The sequence below is a fragment of the Sciurus vulgaris genome (assembly GCF_902686455.1).
Source record: "Sciurus vulgaris genome assembly, contig: HiC_scaffold_138_arrow_ctg1, whole genome shotgun sequence".
Taxonomy (NCBI): Eukaryota; Metazoa; Chordata; class Mammalia; order Rodentia; family Sciuridae; genus Sciurus; species Sciurus vulgaris.
Genome location: NW_027632915.1, coordinates 1684951 through 1707677, shown reverse-complemented (window position 1 = coordinate 1707677; position 22727 = coordinate 1684951). Strand labels below are relative to the sequence as shown.

Here is a 22727-nt window from a genome sequence, read left to right as displayed (position 1 = left end):
GAGATGAATAATCTTTATGTGTATGACTCTAATTAATAAATTATTTAACATTATTAAAATAAAAACAGTAGCATATGTCTTTTCTTTCTTTACATATTAAATAAGACTCCACATTTCTATTTTCTGATTCTGAAATAAAGGTTTTACTCCATGTACATAAATTTATATGACTTCATATTCATCTTTGCACAACCAGTTTTAGTGTGTTCAAAATTCTATTGATTGTTTTCTAACTTCTAGGAGCCAAATTTCATCATCATTAAAAAGGGAAGAGTCCTATTAGAAAATTTATAGCATCATTTATTTTCCCAATTGTCTTCAGAAGAATTTTAATGAAAGTAATTAGTTTAGGAAAATTACACCTCATGACAGACTCATGGTGACTTTGAGTAGGAGGCATTGGTCCTAAACTTCTGAGACAAACCTGAATTATCTGAATCTTCGCATGACTCTCAACCTGGGCCCTCAGGAAGACTCCAGGAAGTACATAGAAAAAACACTTCTCCTTCCCTCCTTCACTTATTTCTCTTCCTCTTGTTCTCTCTCTCTTTCCCTTCCTACTAACTGGAAATGAACAGTTCTCATTTTTAAAAGGCAGTTCCTGGTTATCCTGAGCCCAGAGAAGATGGTAATACATACCCTTCAACTTCTTTGCAGGCTGTACTGTGAATTGGTTTCCTGATGTTTCTCTTTCCTTTGCTTTTCCTCATGGTGAAACTCTTTGGAGGAATACTCAGATGTGATAACTTATAAGTTCAAAGTTAGTTCATGATGCTAAGAATTAAAACTTTATCTAAAAAATGAACAACAAATAATGTGTTCACTAAATTACTGTCCTGAGCAGTGCTGAGTCCAACAGTAAAGGTTGTTATGAGACCAGCTATTCACTAAGGACTCAGCAGTGTATTGTGACATAGTGATGACATCAGCAGAGTCCAAGGACACAGTCAGCATGCACAGTACTGCAAAATTGCCAAAGCCTATCACCTAACAAGAATTTCTTCATTTATTTGAATTTCAAATCTGTACTTGATACCAAATTAGGAGAGATATAGCCATTACACAGATAGGTTCTAAGCTCCAGATATACAATTTATACTCCATAGGACTCACCCACAATACTTCCAGCCATAACCCACCTGCCTTCAGTCACCATTCCCAGTTAAATCCCTGAAGAATTAATTCACTGATTAGGTTAAGGCTTAACCCAAACTTTCTCCTTCATACCTTCTTGGGCATTATCTCACACGTGATCATTTGGGAGTCTCCTCACATCCAAACCATAACAATTACCATGACACCCGCCCCAAACTCTGTTTTTTACCTGAGGCCCACTACTCTAGTTGTTGTCTTAAACATCATGATCACTGAATAATAGGTAGCTTCATGATCAAATTTCCAGCTTTTAATCTTTTTATAGAAATAAAAATAAAATCAGATACTATCTTGCACATATCATATTAGAGGGTCACACTGTATCAAATGATTGGGAGGATATATAGGAGTGAGGAACCTTCATGAACTGAAAGGAAATATTGATGTATGTAGCTGTATTCGAGGAAAGTCAGGTAAACTTAACAAAATTCACACATAACCTACAACTCTATGATCTCACTTTGAAAAGTTCAAGTACAAGGATGATATCCATAACATGACTTGTCTCTTGGGGGAAATGAAATTTTTAGTTTCTAACTCAAAATAATAAATAAGAATTCATTTCTAAAGATACTTGTCAAATGAAATATTCCCAGGGAAGGAGCAAGAGCTGGGGACTGGTGAACAGGATAAAAAGGAAAATAGAACTCCATGAAGTAAATGAAGTACCTTCATGAACAGGACAGTAAGTAATACTAAGGGTATTACTAACTCAATAATCCATGATTTTTGGACAGAATGAAAAATAATAATCTCACCCAAGGTCAAAATGACACACACAGGCCTAGATTTATGGGAAAATGTTGGTCTTATTGTATTGCTTTTCTAGTTCTTCCATAGAAAATATCCAAAATTTTAATTGTGATTATTATTTTATATTCAAAATGCTGGACTTCCTCTCATGTGTGAAGTCTCTTTGGCCATGCAAAGAAACAGTTTCACAGGTTCCAGGAATTAGAGAGTTGACATTTTGGGGATCAGAACAGAGAAGTCTTTTTTCATCCTGATATAACAAAATAAAGTCACAGATTTTCAGACAGTATTCTTCTATAGCAAAATATAGCAGTATGAGAGTAGAAACCTGAAATTGAGCAAAAGTATGGAAAGAATTGACACAGCAAATACAAATATATTGAATAAAACAAAGCAGAATGAAAGAAAATATCACTTAAAACTAAACTTTCAAAAAGGCATGAAAAGGCAATGACAAAAGAATGTTTTATGTTATAAAATTTAGGCAACCAGATTTATTTAACTAGAACTCTAAGAATGATAGTTCAAGGTAAATAAAAAGAATTTAGAAAATTCAGAGTTCTGGAAAATAGAAAAACTGAAGACATGCATAAAAGAATAAATAACCTGATTAGAATCTGAAATAAAAAGGTTACAATTTAATATTTTGTACAAAAGTATATATAATGTAAAGTGAATATCAGAAGTAAAGATACAATTAATTCAAAGAAAACATTTTTAGAAAGAAAAGTCAAATGATAAAACAAAATAGTAATCATAGCCTCTGATGGAAACAGGCTAACAATTAAACTTTGAAACACAGCCAACTTAAGCATAAATAAAATGTCAAGAAAGAAGATGAGAGAAATCATCAGGGCTAGAATACAGGAGAACCTTCACCAGAACCAATATGGAATGCAGGTAGAAGGGAGACATGATGGAAATTGATGGATACAATTACACAATACAGTTTCCTGGGAATAATGTTCTGTCCTCATGTCCCTTAAGCCCTGGTCATGCACTGCTGCTGCAGACTCTTTTTCTATCCTGCTCTGTCTTACCAGCAGCTCCAGCACCATCTCAATCCCCATGGTATCTCCACATGATGACTCTCACCTGGTGCTTTTGCACCATCTGTTCCTGTCTTGAAAACTCACACAAAACAAGACAATTATACAAATTATTAGAAAAGAGAATGCAAATTTTCAAAAGTTTTACAAATAGAAGTAGCTACAAAAACCATGAGATAGGGACAGCGGAAAAGGGTTAAAATATGTTAATTTCCTCATTTCTTGTCAGTATTTAATTTATACTTAGAATAAAACAACACTATACCAATCTCAATATTTTAAATATTTATTCATTTTTGAGAAAATTTTTAACTCTTAACGAATTTATTTCTATGAAACACAGTTCATCAGCACTGCCAGATTCACCCCAGTTTCATTTTTTCTTACATACTCAAGAATTATTGAATGTTCCATGTTATTTAAATAATTATAGTATGATTCAGTTTTGGAGAATAACATACTTCTGAATCCATCATCAATTCCTCATGCAATGCACATTTAAACAGCTTTATTGATGTGTAATTGATATATATATATATATATAAATCTACATATGTCATATATATCATTTACTGAGTCTGACTCAGCCCTTCATTTTGCCTTCTACTTATAACTAGGTACAAGTATGATATTTATTTGGAGTGACAACTTACAAATGTTCAGAAGTTTTACACTTAAGTAGTAAACTCAGATTATTTTAAAATTTATAAATTTTAAGAATATTCAAATGTCTATTTGAGTGTATATCAGCCATACAAAATCACTCATTCATGGTAAGAACAAAACAAAATTAATCTAGGGGAGATAATTTGCCTGAACAAGAACCTAGATCAGTCAGCGGTGGTTGCACAAGCCTTTGATCACAGGGGCTTGTGAGGCTGAGACAGAAGAATTGTGGATACAAAGGCAGCCTCAGCAATTCAGTGAGACCCTAAGCAACTTGGCAAGACCCTGTCTACAAATAAAGTATAAAAAGTGTGGGGATGTCGCTCAGTGGGTAAGTGCCCTGGGTTCAATCTCCAGCACACAAAAAAGTAACCAAACAAAAACAAACAAACAAACAAACAAAAAACAAATGAAGCAAACAACAAGAAAATAAACCAAAAAAAAAAAAAAAAAAAAAGACAAAACAATACAAAACAAACAAACACCTAATAAAGCCCAGTCATCTGCAGCTGCCTGGGAGCACACAAGATGTTGGACTGTCTTGAAAGCAGCTATAGCAGCAGCTGCACCACCCCACCCCAGCCTAACCTCATCCCAAAGATTGTCAGCCAAGTCCAAGGGGAGTGTCCTAGTCCTCTTTAGCTGAGCAACACCAGCAGTCTCCAAAACCAAGATAAGGGAAATGACTAGATAGTCCCAGAGGAACTGGAATTAGTCTCAGGTGACCTGAAGGACCTGATCTAAGAACTTAAAGAGGGGGGACATTCAGGGGTGTAGAGGAAGTTCTGCACCCCTTGGGTCCCTTCAAATTTTGGGTCCACTTATGTTTGGGACCTTCACATTTTCCACCTCCTGGGAAACTAGAGAAATGCCTGTAGATGGACTTTCTTCACTCAGGAGACTTCTGGGAAGAGTTACTGCACTTTCATTTTTCAATCAGGAAGAAAATCAACCAGTGTTTTCATGGATAGACCTGAAATGGTGGGGGGCGGGTGGTGAATGTTAGTGCATCTCTCTATCTGAGTGTGTGTGGTGTGGGAGGAAGGGGTGCACTGGTGCCAGGTGGGGGATGTCAGCAGAGGAAGACATAGGGAACCAGTTAGGTGCATGGAAGGTGCTCCTCTCCTGCCTTTGCTTCAGGTCCCCTCCCATATCTGTCCCCTACACAACCCCCAAGAATCCTTTGGCAAACTTCTTCTGGCCTGGGAGCCTTCCCAATCCAGGGCTGAACCAGAGCTGTGTTCTGGGCCCTGTGTGAGGCCAGGGAGGACATTGTGGGGAACCTCTGCTCTGGCTTTCCTTCAAGCATCTGGAGCCCCAATGAAAGGAAACCAACCTGGGCTGCTGACAGGAGAGTCTAACTTTGGGTATGTGGAGAGGGACTGGGACTGTCTTACTTCCAAAATTCCTGAAGCACACTCTGTTCATCCGGAATGCCCCTCCCAGTATCTCTGGACCATAGATGCCAATCCCCCATTTATCCTTCCTTCCCTCTTTCCTTTCAATCTATCACCTCCAGACATTGAGATGGTATGCTGTGCAGGCAGGTGAGTGTGTGTATGTGTGTGTGTGTGTGTGTGTGTGTGTGTGTGTGTGTGTGTGTTTGTGTGTGTGTGAGAGAGAGAGAGAGAGAGAGAGACAGACAGACAGACAGAGAGAGAGAGGGAGAGAGAGATAAAGCACTCGGGGTTCTCACCACCTCCTAGATCTATGGAACTGGGACTGTTTCCTCACTTCTGTGGTTTTTGATTACTGTTTTGGCCTTTTTCCTTCCTCCTTCTCTCCCTCTCTTCTCCCCTCCTGAACTGTACAACCTATTTCCTTCCAATAAAAGGTGCACTCATAAGAAAAGCATTTTTAAACAAAAGAGAAGGACACAAAGTGAAAAGTAATAGTGAATACAGGTCACATTCAAATGGATATCCTCTGGGAATTTTCTGTATCTCTACAAACATACACACATTCTTAAATTTTGTGTTTGTACAAGTGGACCATTGTGTGTATACTGTTGGTAAACTTGCTTTTCTATATTAAATTACTTAGATGTTTTCCACTGTCAGCACATGTGGAATTAGCATTCTTTATAACTGAAGTACAGTGTTCCATTTAAGAAATCTATAATAAAATCAATTTACTTTTGATGGCCCTTGAGTTTGTGACCAACTGTTGTAAAACTGTGCTTCCAACAGCAATCTGTTAGGTTACATTTAATTCTGTGTCTTTATATGAGACTAGGTTGGCTCTTGGACCCAAGTTTTAGGGAGAGACTGTGAAGGGATCCACTTCCTGCACTTTTTTGTCAAGGGCTCACCATGTGAGTGGAGTAAGCAGACAGGTGAGTATAGAGGAGGTCAAGGGGCTGGGCAGGGTCACGGCATCTGTGCTGTGCTCTGGGGTTCCCTGACCTCCTGCAGCATCCTAGAGAAGCCAGGAAAAGAAAACACACAGATAGTGACTGTTACCTTCCAAAGCTGTTGACTGAATTGCTGTTTTTGTCATCTGCTGGGATTGGTCTGTGATGACTTAGAAAAAAGCACTGTTGAAAGCATTTGTCTCTCTTGGGGTCTTGCATTTTTATTACAATGACCTTTTTATTCCTTCCTTCCTATCTCCAGGCACATTGTGGGCTTCTTCCTGATTGTCACTCAGCTGGGATTCTGCCCTATTTCCTGTTTCTCACTAATGACTATAACCAGATAGGGTTCTGGTATAAAGAAAGTGTAAGGTTAGAGATGAAAGGAATTTCTGTTTTGGATTGCTTTATCAGTTTTAACAAAACAGTTGCAGTTTTAACACTTTCTGTATAGCGCTTTCCATTTGATTATCATCTGAAGCCCTAGGATGTAGGGAGAGCTCAAGATGTCATTTCTATTCCTCTCTGTTAGATGGATCAAACACAGCTCAGTCTCTTGGGCTGTTAACAATAACCATGAAGACCTCCACAGAGGGGTCACCAGCTGAAGATTCCTCTAAGGCCTAGTACATGCACTCAGCCTTTAGTCAGAAGCCTCTTCCAACAGGACATTCACCAGCTTTGTGGTTGGAGGCCTTTTCCTTTTTCTTTCTTTCCCTCTTCCAGGTGGTAGAACTGGCCAACGGGACCACCAACAACTACTATGACAATTTGACATTGATTCTGACACCCACCATGGACTCCAGACTCTACATGCTCAATTTCCTGCCCTTCCAAGTGCTGCTGGTCTTTATCAGGAACCTCCATATCCTGTCTATCTTCTTCCAATTGGCCAACGTCAGCATGCTGGTCATCATGGTCATGATCTACCAGTTCATTGTTCAGGTGTGAGCCCAGGCCCTCCCCCATCCTCTTAGAGGACTGAACAAAACCAGTAAGGAGAACCTAAATCGTTACATGACACTTAGTTGTGGGATATTTAGAAGATTTTAACTTCTACACTAGTGATATTCCCGGTTAGATAAATTTTTATTGTGGGATTTTCCTGTGCATTTAGCTGTATCCATGACCTGTATCCTGAAGGTGCTAAAAATATCTACTCTACAAGCTATGATACTAAAAAGTATCTCTAGATGCTACCAAACATCCTAGAGGGGAAAAATCAGTCCACGCAAAGCCCTGGTTAGGACTTTCTCCAATGAGATTGTTAATGCACGATTTTTATACACAATTAGAAAATAATAAAAACATATTAAGGGAAAAATAAAAATCAACTTTTCTTGTGAATGCTAATTCACAAAAAAGGGAGAGGTGTTAGGGAAGAACAGGCGTTCTTTGGATTAGACAGAGAGGAGTGAAGTTAGGGGAGGGAATATGGGGGTAGGAAGGATAATACAATGAACCAAACCTTATAAACCTGTGTTCATATATGATTACATGACTGATGTAATTCTACGTCATGTAAAACCAGAAGAATGAGAAGTTATACTCCATTCATGTGTGATGTGTGTTAACCTGCATTCTATTGTCATGTGTAACTAAGTAGATCAATGAAAAAATCGATTTTTCTAATCAGTACTTAAGTTAATTTCCTACCAACCTATTTATTCATCAAAATTATGAATGCACTTTATGTTCAAAGCACTTGCTTAGCCCAAGGTGGATAGGACTGTGGGGTAGTTTGAAGAACTTGGAAAGTTGGAAGATGAGAAGATCAAGTGTGGAAAATGTTCCTTTACATACTGTTTCAGTTTGTGAAAAATAAAATGAATTGAATTTTGCCAAGATTTGAAAAAAGGAAAAGAGAAAAGTAGATAAATGAGAAAAGTACTAGTAGAAAATTCATCACATCATTTATTTCATCAATTGCCTTAAGAACTAGTCTAATAAAAGAAAATGCAATTCTTTTTATGGAAAATAATCTGGACCAACCTGTATACCTGTGACAGATACAAAGTGCCTTTGTGTGTGTGGCCTGGATCCAATGCCACACTGACAAGACCTACTTCATGTGAAACTTCTCTTGACTCTCACACAACCTGGCCCTCAGGAAGACTTCAGGAACTGTGTCATACAAAAAATCCTTTCCTCTTTCTTCCCTCCAAAAATTACTACTCTTCCTCTTTTTTTCTTCTTTTTTTTTCTTTCCCTGCCATTAATGGGAAATCCACACATCTCACTTTTTAGAAGTTAGTTGTGGATATTTTAGGCTCACAGACTACACTAACACACACCCCTCAACTTTTTAGAAGGCTGGAGATGAGTATATATTCAGATGTATCCTTTTACTTTCTCTTCAGTGTCAAACTGTAGAGATTCTCAGATCAGGTAATTTTCTCTCTGAAGCTCAACTCTCAAAAAGGTAGTATGTGATGATGAAGAATTAAATCTTACCTTCAAAGACACAAATGAAATGAAGAGAGGTTATCATTCATAATCTTGCTGTCCTAAGCAGAGGTCAGTATAGCATTTGGTTGCTATGAAACCAGTTATCACCAAGGCCTCAGCACTGTATTATGACCTTTTGATGACATCAGCACCAACCTGAGGTCTTCACAGTACTGCAGAGATTCTAAAGCCCATCACCTAAGGTGGTAATTTTTTTTTCTACTTTTAAATTTTATTTTAAATAATCATAAATTACTGTTTTTTCTTTTAATAAATATGTGCTGTTTAAAAATGAGAAAAGTATATACTGCATCTTTAAGTAATGCACTTTGCTCTCTGGGTTTCTTTCCATTCCACCTTAAAGTGCATTAATTAAGAAATAATGAACCACTTCTTTATCATTATTGTTCAAATAAGTAAAAATAATATTAATATGAAGACACTAATCCACTACCATTAGTGCTGCAATCTAGCAGATTAACTCAACATCCTGCTCTACTTCTGTCCAGCAGAAGAAAATATCTAATTTTGATTTTAAACAAACTCACAAATAAAACAAAAGGAAACAAAACAATCTCACCACGGCCCTTTGACAAAGAACGCGAGCAGTTAGCTACAGCTGCCAGGATCAGTGTGTGGTGAGGCACAAGGGCTCGGGACCCCAGGCAAGGCCGCTGGGATCCTGGAGGGAGGGATGAGAGGGTGAAGGCCTGCTGGAGAGCAGGTAAGGGCAGGGCTTCCCTCCTCTGGGAAACAGCAGCCCCTTGGTCCAGTGATGCTGGCAGCTCATTCAGTGGCTGTGAAGCCTCATCTGTCTGAAATCAAAGGCATGTGCGGAAATCCACTCCCAACACAGGGTGAGTCCTTGGAGAAGCTGGCTGGGCTTCTTTCTGGACAGTCCCTCTGAAATATCAACAGCGGAAAAACAACCCAAAGCGGACAGAAGACCTGCAGGGAACATCCCTCTCTTGCTTCTCTCTTCACTGGGGCGCTACCCCTAAGCAAGACCAGACTGGCTCCAGACACAGGGGTCCTCCTTCTTTTTGGGCAACCGCGGCATTGCCAGCAGGCCAGAGGAGTGGCTGGTGATGTCTGCTCCAGTCTGACCCAGGGGGCCCAGCTGGGGTCCCCTCCACCCAGGGTGGGGGCCACGGCTGCTTCTCCACAGTTCTCTGTAAAGCTTTGGCCCTGCCCCGGTGGGAGAACATACACAGAATGGCAGCCACCCAGCGGCCTGGGTGCTGCCTTCTCTCCAAAGGTCTGGCTCCTAATAATACCTTCCTCCCTCCTGGGGAGGGTGTTTTGCCCCACCGGGGCTGGGCAGGAACCAGAAGGACAGTTTCTCTGTTTTGCCGAGACTGGGGCCTGGGCTTACCCAACCCCAAATCCCTCCCGCAATGCCGCGCAGGCAAAGTCCACACAGTGGAAACCAAACGAAACGAATTGGCTTATGGAGGGGGAAGAATGGGAAACCAAATACAAAACAAAACACCCCTCTGCAGAGTACAACAGAAAAGCCCACCCTCTACCCCTTCTTTTCCCATGTGAGGCTGACCCCCCAGGGCACCCAAACAACCACTAAAATAAGACCCAAATCGAAGGCCTGACATATAAACCCCAAATCAACAAACCTATCCTGAAACATGCAAAGGAACCGCTTGCCCAGAAGTACCCCAAGTAGTCTGTGCTGACAGTGGAGAGCCCGATGGCTTCCCCCGCCCTCCCTAAACTCTGGCATGGTGTCCTCCAGGGCAGCCCCAGGGAGGGCGGGCTCTCTTCTCAAGGCCAGGGCAATGACAGCTAAGGTGGTTCTTACTGGCACTTGACAGTGGCCTGGCCCAGGGAGAGCTATGAGCTCAGGTGAGGCAACTCCAAGCCCCAGGGCCGTGGGATCTTCATAGGCACCCAGCCATGGTGGGTGGTGGCAATCCCCAGGGAACAGCACAATCCACAAACACAGACAAGGACAATACAAGGGCTACCTCTGGTGGCAAGATGGTAGCCACCAAAAGAAGTCAAATGGGCAGGATGCTGGAGGCCCCCGATGACCACAACTTTTCCAGATCTGCAGCAAAGGCACAATTGGGGTTTCCCACATGGTCTATCCCAAATGATATGTAGTCCATCAGCGAAGTCACCAAGGTGCACATGACAGGTCCCAGCTTTCTCATCTCTGGGTTCCAGGCCATTGCCTTCCCTACTCAATGGATCCTCCCTTCCAGGCGACAGCTGGGAGGCAGGGCATCTTCGAGGTCACACACCTGCAGGGTTTAATGTTGTCCTCCCCCACCCCTCCCATTTTGTCCTTCCCATTTAGTCTGCACGTCACTGCTCATCCAGTGGCAGCTACAGTGGCACACTGTAGGGTCCCTCCAGCCTCGGTTAGTTCTTTTTCTCAAGGTAGTTGGAGGGCACCCAGCCTTTGAAGGGCTTCACCTCATCCAGGATCTGGCAGTACCACCAGCCATTGGGGTTCCTCTCCAGTACCTCCATGGACACCCCCTCCTGGAAGCCCACGGTCTCCTCGTCCCCCTTGTAGTCTGCAATAGAGACGTACACGTCTTTGAGGTTATTGTGGATGAACTGGGGCCTCTCGATGGGCTTGGGGTGCACGGGGAACACGGGGATGCCATTGCGCTGGGTGGGCAGCAAGGGCGAGTCTGAGCCCTGGCTGGCAGCCCTCTCCGCCAGGCAGCCCTTGGCTTCCGCAGCCGTTGATCGCGCTGTGCTGAAGGAGGAGTTCCGGCAGACACCTCGCAGGCCATCGGTGGCCGTGAGCGACTCGTTTCTCCGCAGGGCGCAGGACAGGTTATTGTCTTTGGGTGGTGGGGACACAAACACTGACTGGGGCCTGACTGCCACCTGCCCCATACCGTTTCTCGTCTTCACCGCTGCAGCACCTGACGTCTTGCCAAAGCCCCCGGGGGGCTTGGAGGGGATGGGCGGCGTGACCCTCTTGCTCTGGTTGACGGTGTTGAGCGCCTGCACCCGCTTCTCAATCTTCTCCAGGCTGTCTGACTTGCCCTCGTTCTGCCTGCTCTTGAGCACATCCTGCTCCTTGCCAGGGGTGTTGGGCTGCTCGTTCTCATCGGGCACCAGATAGTGGGAAGGGGCCCAGCCCTCCAGCTCCCCAAACCTCACATACCACCAGCCACTCTCCTGCTTCTCCAGCACCTGCACTTCCACACCTGCAGGGAAACTGATCTCCGAGTCCTGGACCTTCTGGTAGGTGCTACATGTCACGTAGGAGGTGGCCGGCCCTTCCCACTCCTTCTTGGGGGGGCATGGGAGAGTGGTGGCCGGGAGGGTGATGATGTCGGCTGAGCCTCTCCTGGCCCCCTCATGAGGCCCCTCGGAGGCTGTGTGCGGGGGCAGCTCTGAATCCTCAATCCTAGAGCCCTTGAGGCCCCCCCGGAGCTGGCCGGTGGGTCTCACTTGGCGTCGTAAAGTGCTGATGTCCATTTTCTCTTGACTCTGTGATTCTGCTCGGTTCAGGAAGGGCTTAGGCTGGACAGATGGCTTGGCCGGCGCACAGGAATTCAGCCCAGCCCTCACATCAGCGTCCTTCTTGGCCCCGACCTTGGGAGTGCCACGGATGCCTGCGGCCGAGGCAGAGCGGGGTTTCAGGTCACCGCTGTTCTTTGACAGGGAGGAGGAAGAAGAAGAGGAAGAGGAGGAGCAGGTGGTGTTGATGGTGATGGAGGAAGAAAAGGAGGCCGAAGAGCAGTTCTTCCCCAGTTCTGCCTGGGCATTCTCTGCCTTGAGCTTTAGGAGCGAGGCTGACTTGAGGGAGCCTGACTTGGGGGAGTTCTTCCTGGCAAGGGACAGTGAGTAGCCCCCTGGGGAGTCACTGTCCCCAGAGGAGCCTCTGGCCGACAGGGTGTCCTCTGCATAAGGCCGGAAGCCCTCATTCTCATAGATGTTCTCCTCTTCCAGGGCCACGTCTTCTGAAGACTCACCCACTTTGCAGCGGGCCCGCTGCAGGGAGGAGGCGGGCGAGGGCCTCCGGGGCTGGGCAGGCTTTCGGTCTCCCAAGCCTCTGTCCTCTGAGGGCTCCTCGCTCAACTCTGGCTCGGAGTCAAAGCCAAAGGCAGGGATGTCATACTCAAGTTCCTCGTACTTGAGCTTCACCGGGGAGTCCTGACTCTCGCTGGCACCCACAGGACCCTCCTCAGTCTCCTTGGGCTTGCTGGGGGGTGCTGGAGGTGGGACCTTGGGCCGCGTCAGTGTGCTGGTGCGGTGGCTCAGGTTGGGCTTCTTGCGCTTATCAATGTATGACGCAGGGGCCCAGCCCTCCTTCTCACCGATCTGCACGTACCACCAGCCGCCCGAGTTCTTGTCAATGACCTCTGCTTTCTGTCCACCTCGGAAGCTGATCCCGTCGGAGATGCACGACTGGAACTCAGCAATGGTGTAGTACTCCACCTCGACGGAAGGGGGCTCTGGTGGCTTCAGCAGCTGGAACCCCTGGCAGAGAGGCAGCGCACGGGAGCCCACCATCTCTAGGAGGCTGAGGCGGGAGTGCACAGGGGCAGTGGAGAAGGGGAGAAGTCTTCGCTGCTCATCCTGACAGTGCCAGATGGTCAGGCAAGCCCCGAACAACACTCAGGACACTCTCAAGCTGGGTTCTCGGCATGGTGGAGGTCTTGTCCTTAGGTTTGGGGAGCTGATCTGGGCCCTCTGAAGGGCGATCCTGGCCACAGCTGGAGAGCCCTGGGCCAGTTTGGAGACGGTTCTCTCGGGGAAGCCCAGGGCACTGCCATTGGAAGCATTGCACAGGATTGGCAGGCTGATCTCCTTTTTGGCAATGGGGGCCTCAGAGCCTTCGCTTTCAGCTGGTGGAGTCTCCTTGTCCCCAGATGTCTTCTTGTTTAGCAGGTTGCTGATCTCCATGATGTTCCCAGTGATCTCCACTGGGGCCGCCAGATTCTTTTTCCTGGTTGGCAGGTCATCCTTGGCCTTCTTTAGGTAGGATGCCGGTGCCCAGCCATCTTTGCCCAGGTATCTGATGTACCACCAGCCCTCCAAATTCTTCCGGATCACCTCCACGGTGACACCTTTCTTAAAGTCAATCTCGTCCTTATTTTGGCTGGTATAAGGCTGAACAGTGACATACTTCTCCTCTCGGCTGTGCTGCCTGTTGACCATCCCGCCCAGGGTCCACCGGCGATCCAGGTGCTGCAGATGGGCCTTGCGTCTCTTGGACACTTCCCCGGTCTTGGAGGTGTTGATGTCTGAGTCATCTCGAGTGCCATTCTGGGCCTCCAGGTAGATGGCAGGGACCCAGCCCTGCTCCTCAGAGGTACTCACAAACCACCATCCGCTCTCGTTCTTCTCGATGACATCCACCACCTCCCCAGCCTGGAGGCTCAGCTCTGAGTTCTCCTGCTTCTTATAGTTGGACACCACCACATACTCTTCCAGGATCATGGGCTCAGCGTTGGTGTCAGCACCTGATTTCCTCCTGGAACTGCCATAATCCCTGAAAAAGAAGCAACAACAGACAGACATGGTTAGGGTCGGGCAGGGGCGCGGGGCTGCAGGGCTGCGGGTCTCGGGCTGCGGTTGGTCCCTGCGCAGCTGCTCATGTGATGCCTAGGGCTCGTGGAGCCGCGTGCTCCGCAGCTGCACGCACTGCGCGTGGCGCTGCTCGTGGGTGGCCCCGCCCAGGTGGTAATTTTTATACAGTGCAAATTTTATCATTGAAACTTCATACATTGCACTTGACATCAGTATTAGAGAGATGAAATAGATTATACAAAGGAAGTTCTTCTGTGTGTCTAGGGACACTGCATTCCTCAGTCTCCTCAGTTGTGAGAATATGGCAAAACCAGAGAGGCTTAGGCTCAGAACCATGCTTGTCTCATAGGAAAAGTACAGGATTTATCTCTTTTGTACTGTTAACATTATGTAGAAACTTAGATGAGAGATAGGCTGGAATGTAGGTGTGGACTTGAGAAGATCTCATCCATTCACACACCGACAGCAGTTATTGAATTTTTTCTGCTGCTGACAACAATCTCCTGTATCTTCACAGCCAGACTTGTCTCTTCTGCCCCAATTCCTCCTCATGTCCACATTGGTAGGGAGAAAGTTAACCCTGGGCTTCCCCACACCTAGCCTTTCTCGGTTATTCAGTAGTTGTCAAGCTTGAGTATTTCACTCCCCTGGAGTCTGTCCCATGGCCCAGTCCATCTTCTGGACACATGTAGGTCCTGTACATAGTTTGAGCTCTGAAACAGATTTATTTCACCTCCCACCCATTGTAGAATGCACCTCATTTTTTACATTGAATATGCATTTACTCTAAATTGTAATAATCATTATGCACCAGCCCCTCTCAATCTCTTTTATCCCTAGGTCCATTACTCTGGGTGATCTCTTATACACATGATCACTGAATAACAGGAACATTTATCAACTTATTTTCAGATTTTGAAACTATGGAACATTGAAAACGAATTTGAAGAAGATAAAAGAAATGGGAAACAACTTGCGTATTCATGGATAGGCAGAATTAACTTTGCTAACATAATCATTATACAGATTCAATGCAATGCACATCCAAATATCAGTGACCTTCATGCAATAACTAGAAAAATCAGTTCTAAAGTTCATTGGGAAGTATATGCCAAATACCCAAAATAGCCAAAGAAATGCAATACCAAGAATGTAATGCTACAAGCATCCCAATACCTGACTTCAAATATTCGTCCGGATCTATAGTAACAAAAACTGCATGATACTGGAATAGAAACTATTACATTGACCAATGGTACAGAATAGAATACAGAGTCAAACCCACTCATCTGATGCATGACCAGGGTGCCAAAATCAAGCATGGGAGAACAGAAAACTTTTTTAAAAAAATGGGGCTGTTATCTCTCGTCCTGAACAGAAATCAACACAAAATGAATCAAAACCTAGACTTAGTACAGAACCTATGCTGATCATAGAAGAAAGTGTAAACTTGACAATGCTAAAGCTTTCTCAGTTGAGTTTCTAAAGCTTGAGAAATAATGCCAAGATTTTGTAAATTCAAAGACATCAAATTTTAAAAGTTCTATGCAGCAATTAAATGAGTGAAAAAGGACGTGCAGAATGAGGGAAAATGTTTGCTAGCAAATTCTTCTGACAGAATTAATATCCAGAATACATAAAGAACTAAAAAAAATTGACACCAACACTGGGAAGTGTGGAGTACACCTGTAATCACAGCAGCTCAGGAGGCTGAAGCAAGAGGTTTGGAAGTCCAAAGCCATTTTCAGCAACTTAGCAAAGCCATAAGCAATTTACTGAGATCCCTGTCTCAAAATAAAAAATAAGTGTAGGTGAGAATGTGGAGAAAAAGGAACACTTTTACAATATTGGGGTGGAATTGTAAATTAGGCATGGAATTTGGTGTAAAATCATAAACCACTATAGGAATAAGTATGGAAGTTCCACAAAAGACTCTACCTGGAACCACCATGAGGGCAGCTATACCACCCCTCAGTATTTATCTAAATAATTAAAGTCATCAAAGAATAAAAGTAAACTGCATCCCTGTGTTTATAGAAGCACAATTCATGATATCCCAAAGTATGAGAGCAGCCTATGTTTCTATCAGCTTATGAATGGATTTTTTAAAATATGGTAAATATACACAATGGAGTTTTATTCAGATGTAAAGAAAAATGAAATACTGTCATTTTCAGGAAAATTGATGGAACTTGAGACCATTATATTAAGCAAAAGAAGTCAATTACTGAAGGTCAAGTGTTGGAGCTTTTTTTCTCTTTTGTGGAAGGTAGAGTGGAAAAGAAAATTAAAAGTGTAGGGGGAGGTCACATGAAAATCAAAGGAACCTAAGTAGATGAAAGGAACCAGAGGGAGGGAGGATGGGAGGGAAAGGGGGAAATATTGGGGAATGAACATTGTTGAAATGTATTGCTATATTTTGTATATATACATGAATATGTAATGACAGACACCACCATTGTGTACAAATATAATGAACAAATTAAAATGTGGAAAAATAAAAATTAATAAAAATAATACTAAATAAAGAAATAAATAAAAAATGCATAGTATCTTGCATGTATCAAATTATTAAAATTAGAGGATTAAACTATACCAAATTATCATCTAGATAGAAGAGAATGTGGACTCTTAATGAACTGAATGCGTGACTTTATGTAGTTGTACTGGAGAACAATGAGGAAACATGTCATAACCTAAAACACACACAAGCTACACCTCCATGGATTCACTTTAAACAGGGACATTTACAAGGATGAAATCAGAAACATGACTTCTGTTTTGAAGAGGTGGAATTTTTAGCTTCTACCTCACAACAATGTGTAAACAAATGATGGTGGGTGATTGCTCTAGAACTCATTTCCAAGGATACAGGCCAAACTGAGAAAAATACTTCCTGGAAAGGAGCACTGGGAAGGGACCAGTATCAGATTGCAAGAAGAAATATAATTCCATGAGATAACCACAAGTGGCTCCATGATCAGGCTGGAGTGGAACACTAAGGTGCTGATAACTAAATGATTTATGATTTTGAAAAAGGGCAGAAAAATTATAATTTCACCTAAAGTCTTAATGACTCTGATTAGGTCTAGATCTAAGGGGAAAAGTTGATATAATCATACTGAATTCCTCTGCTTCCATAGACAATTACCAGGAATTCATGAAATAAATATGTTCTAGAGGTTGAAAGTCATTTTGGCACTTTGTCTCCACTTCAAAGATAAAAGAACGTATTAGAAAGGGTGCACAGATGCTTAATGGCAATAAAGGATTTAAGTCCACAGGATTGTTGTATTAAAGTTGTCATTTTGTTTTCACCTCCAATCATACTCGATGCATGTCCCCTAATCCCTCAAGAACACATTGTATCCACTGAGTTTTAAAGTGTCCTTTAGTGTTTCAGCATGAAGTTCCACTCCATTCAATTTATTTGTGTTTAATTCCAAAGACAAATATTAACTTTTGTAATCCGTTTTGTCATCTCCACTCAGAGGGACAAAAATAAGAAAATGAAAATTTAAGAAGTGTTATTAGTGACAATTCACAGTCATATACTCATACAGGAGAAGATAAAGTGAAAAGTGATACATAGCATATATAAGTATAGAACACTAAATTGTCATGTTTTAAATTGTGATGTTATTATTTTTGTTTCTTCTCACTGGAGACAGTGAGTTGTGAAACAAAATTTAGAAATTATCCTTGGAAGTTCATACAATTAAATAGATTGAATAAAATAAAGGCAACCTGACCTGGAAGATAACATGAAGAGCCAGGTGTCGGAGCCCAAAATATATAATATATGGAGACTGGAATGTCCCTCTAAGTCCTCTGCCATCAGCACTCTCTTCCCCTAAACTCCTGCTGAGTTGTCATCAGTCTTCTATCTGCTCACAGCTCTAGGAATGAGAAGCACATTCCCCAGAGTTCTAAGGTCTCTCTACCTATTCTGGTCACTTCTCCACATGACTGTCCTCATCTCCAGTGGTTTTTACTTATTTCCTCCAGAATTCATTTTTAAATGTGACCGTTTACCACTACTTCCTCCTCCTCTACTTCCCTTTCTTCTTCCTTTGCTCCTTCATCTGGCAAAAGAGAGATGGAAAGCCTGGCAGTTAAACCCTGGGTAACCCCATGCTGTGCATGACACTGAAGGGCCTCCAAGCTGGGGAAGACCCAGCAGCAATCTAGACACCTGTAGGCACTCTGCAGGCACACAGGACACCCAGGGGTCTGATCCTGGACTCTCCGTCAGAGGAGGCAACTCTGCAGGTCTGTGGACATCCTTCCTCCCCTCTTGTGTGACACTGTCCAAGCTGACATCACTGCTCATTAGTGTGCTTTTGGACATCTGGGACAGGGTCACCTCTCAGGAAAATAAATGGTTTGAATTCTTGCCTTCTTTTTGGAGTTCTTCTCTCCTTCTGTCTCTCACAAGACAGAAGTTCCCCTCTTCATTGGACATGCATGTACTATGTGTTCATAACTCTCCTAAATCTCTTGCCCTAAGGGTGGAAAGGGCTTATGACCGAGCCTCTTGAAAATCAGATATGTGGAAAGGGGGATAAAAACTCAGATTCTGCCAAATTCTGTACTAGAATCATTTCAGAGAGACCAGGTCAAGGAAAATGTTGATGTGATTAGTTGATTTCTGGGAAAAGAAAAATTCAAATGCAGAGAATCAGGATAGTCCATGAGAATGCCCCTGCGTATGAGCATGTGGAATGTTGGTAAGTGTATCTGTCATACTGAGAATTTTGTGTGTGCTGCTGTGAACCTGGCATAAATGTGTGGATTATGAGGTTGTGGTATGTCTTGTGGAATTTTATGTATGTTCTATGTCTGGTGCTGTCTCAAGATAAGTGTGTATCTGTGTGAAGTTGGATGAGTATGTGCATCTTTACCATAATGAGAATACTTAGTGCTCAGTTGTGACACCTTTCTCAGATCACACAGTGTCCTCTGCCCCTACACAGTGTCCTCAGCTGGCCTTCTCTACTCCTCACACAGAGTCTGTCTTGGAAGATTCCTTACTTAAGTGTAGTTTCAGAGTGGCTGTGTATTTTTTTTCTTGCATGTTTTCTGTCCTTTCAAATTAATGCAAGTGTATGCAAGATTTAAAATGTCATAAAAATTTCTAGTTATCTGATTTCTGGCATCTATATTTCTAATGGGAAGAAGCCATATCTTTGCATTCACAAACATTATTAAATTGTAATTGAAAGAATATTTTTATCTCTGAATTCCCATGTAGTGCACATTTAGGGCCCAGAAACCAATCATACAAGAGTTATAGAGTGTTCCCATTAATTCACAAAATGAAATAATTTACCAGGATATTACTAATTTCTGAAAATATTGATTATTTTCTTCACGTCCCCTGCCTTTCAACACTTTCATTCTCTCTGTCTCACATACTACAGATTCACAACCTCAAATCGAGCATTTAGTAAAATTTGGTTTTTGACGACATTAAAAATTTATGATCTTTTGTCACTGTCCCTGCCTACAATGTTGAGCAAGCACCCCAGCCAGTATTTAACTGCCCAGGATTATGAAGATATCTCATGAGTGCTTCTGCATGGATGTTATGCACACACTGCAGACAAGTGGTTGGTGGTGAATAAGTGAGCTTGGCATAAGTTCATAGCAGTTGGTTAATAATTGGATCCTGGTTGGATATGTGGTGGATTAGGGGTTTACAAATGGTAATATGGGAGGAGGACAGGTTGGGGGAGCATGAACATAGTTTGTGTCTCTGTTTGGACAGGTATTTATGTGCATTCTTTTCTTGTCCTGTGATGAAGGACTTGAGTGTTTCTGGGTGTGTTGTTGGTGTGTTTGTGCCTGTGTGTGTTGTTCATTTTTATGGAGTTTATCTGTTCATTGTAATCAATGAAATATTATCTGAGATTTGAGTAATCAGTTTACTTGTGAAATCAAAGAAATAAAAAGGAGAGAATATGAAGATATGAGAATCAATGTGTATCAGCAAGAAACATGAGTTTTTAAATCATATTCATGTGTAATCAAGGTGGTATTTTTTTATTCACATAGCATATAAAGTAATGAGAATAAACAAATTAAGTCACACGCAGCATGTATGAATCTTTTGTATGTAATGAGTGAAAGGGCCAGCACACAGAGGAACTAAGCAGACACTTCTCAAAAGAAGAAATAAACCTGGTCAACAAATACAGGAATAATTGTTCAGCATCTCTAGCAACTAGAGAATGCAAATTAAAACTACATTGAAATTCCATCTTACTCCAGTCAGAATGGCAATAATCAAGAACACAAGTAACAATAAGTGTTGCAAGGATGTGGGAAATAACGTGCTCTTATGTTGTTTGTGGAATGAAAATAGGTGCAAACACTCGGGAAAGAAATAGAATTTAGTCATTAGATGGAGAAGGTAAGATAGAAAATCAAGAGAAAAAAACTAATGAAAGTAATACAAATCAAACCCAATCTTATAATCCAAAAAACCAAACCCTCGAATGACAAAGGAAAAAATAACTATTTTGTATTGAACAAATCAGCACAGAAATTCACAAACACACACACACACACACACACACACACACACACAAATAACAAAATATAAAGAATAAAGGAAACATCTCCACTGAGATGGTCAAAATTGGTGGTCATGTCTATGTCCATCAATCTTCCTTTCCAATTCTTCCTGAGTTACCCACTGACAGAGCAAGGGGTGGGGTTGTTAGCCCCTCCTGTGTGTGCTGCTCTCTGAGCTGCCAGTTTCAGAAGCCTAATACAGAAGCTGCTTGATATTAGGATCAGCTTCCCTTCTCATCAGTATGGGGTGGATGAGTTGGGAGGCACTGTCCGTTGGCATTTATCATCATACCAGCTGGTCACTCTCAGGGTCCGTTCCTGCAGTGTTGTGGGATGGGAGCTCCAGCAGGCGAGTCTGAGGTCTAATCAGGCCTCAGGTCTAATCAGGCTTTCTTGGGTGGTGTCTGCTTTGAAGATGTTAGATCCACCCTGCCCTACTATGGCTCAACACTAGCTGATCTCTGATGTGGGTCTGGTTCTAGGAGTTTTTGGAAGAAACCCAGTCATGGGGAATGGCGCCAATTCTCCACTCAGTGCTGCCCAGAGCACAGCCTTGCCAGGCTTAGTCCCTGAGTGAATTCACCTCCATTGCTCAGTACCCAGTTCACTTCAACTGGTCACACAAAGCCACCACACCCAAAGGGTAGGCGAGTTGGGCTCCCATTGCCCTTCTGCCTTGAATCCCCCTAGGTGTTGTCTTCTCTGCACCTGTTTCACTCATGTTCTGCCAGGTACACTGTGGGCCACCAGATTGGCACCTGCTGGGATATCCTTACAGAGTTTGCTCTGATCTCCTATCCTCCTGGGCCACTCTTGTAGCAAGATTGCCACAAGATGGCTCCTGCCTCAGCTCCTCCTGGCCAGTTGAAACACAGAGCCTGGTTTACAAGCACCAGCACACAGTGCCCATCTGTATCACTTATATTTAGGCAACATATTTGATCTCAGGTATCTCCATATGATTATGTATTGGTTTTTGTTTGCTTATTGTACCATATTTTTTGTTCATTTGTTTTTGGTCCCACAAACTGAACTCAAGGGCACTTAACCACTAAACCACATTCCCAGCCCTGCCTATTTTATATTTGAGGTTGCTTACAGCTTCACCAGGTTGCTGAGTCTGGCTTCAAACCTGCAATTCTCCTGCCCCAGCCTCCCAAACCTCAGGGACTACAGGTGTATGACAACATACCCAGTTATTGCATGCAAATTTCTGATTCCCTAAACCACTTTGAGAATCCAGTATTCACTCTTCCTGAAATTCCTCTTTCACCTGCCTCACTGAGAAGCTTGTACTCATTTTGCTTTTCTCTCAGTGACTTGGACTGCAGGTGTCCTCTACTTTGCCATCTTCCCTCTCTCTAGGTGTATTCCATGAGAACCCACTGCAGGAGTGCTCTGACTGGAGGTGGGGAGATGCATTGTTGATTTATGGAGGTTACTGGTCAACTGCAGGCTCCCCTGCAGTGTCCTGCTAGGCTTTGTGCTCAAAATTTGTTTTTATACTGCTTGATCTGCTTCAGGGACACTGTGGTTCAGGACATCTTTTTTTTTCTCCTTTTTTTTTTTTCCCAAGTGTTGTTCAGGGGTTGAGTTTATGTGCTTTACTGCTCCCTCTCTCTCTGTAATCTCATTGCTCTTCCCCACCCTGGTTTTGATTCAGGGTTCAGGAACTCAGCCCGTATTTTCTCCTCTGATAACCAATCTCCAAGTCTCTCCAGCTCTCGGACTTTGCCACATTGGGTCTTTATATACTTATTTTGTTACCCAACTCAGATCTATTGTTTCTTCAGTGTCTTCTTTCTGTCTTTTGAGGGGATCAGAATCTCTGCCTAGCTCCTTTCTGTCATCTTCCAAGTGTGTTTTTTAAAGGCAAATAATCTGCCTGGAATATGGTACATGTTCAATTGCATTTGATGTGAATAAATTTCACCCCCTGACCTATTTACATGTTTGATGTTTCAATATAAACACAAATAGATATGAATAGGTGTGTGTGCTTGGCATGTCTAGCTTATTCTCAGTATTATTTTGAATATATTTTTACTTTACAGAAGGTAAATGAAGACAACATCACCCTCCAGGATACTTGTCAAGGAACCATCATAACACACAAGATCAAACAGTGGTGGAAATATTGGATGAGCCTCAGAAATGAGGAACTATTTGAAATGTCAGGGTTGGCCTCAACTCTTCCACACTCA

The 22727-nt window shown here is 42.9% G+C and overlaps 1 protein-coding gene across 1 annotated transcript; it reads right to left on the bottom strand.

Moving 5' to 3' along the window:
* Nucleotides 1–10008: 10008 nt before the first annotated feature.
* Nucleotides 10009–13935, bottom strand: LOC306652189 (SH3 and PX domain-containing protein 2A-like; the record flags this gene model as incomplete). Its single annotated transcript, XM_079125207.1, has 2 exons — nt 10009–12891; nt 13042–13935. 2 exons carry the CDS (start codon nt 13933–13935, stop codon nt 10807–10809), a joined length of 2979 nt encoding a protein of 992 aa, XP_078981333.1. The 3' UTR covers nt 10009–10806.
* Nucleotides 13936–22727: the final 8792 nt, after the last annotated feature.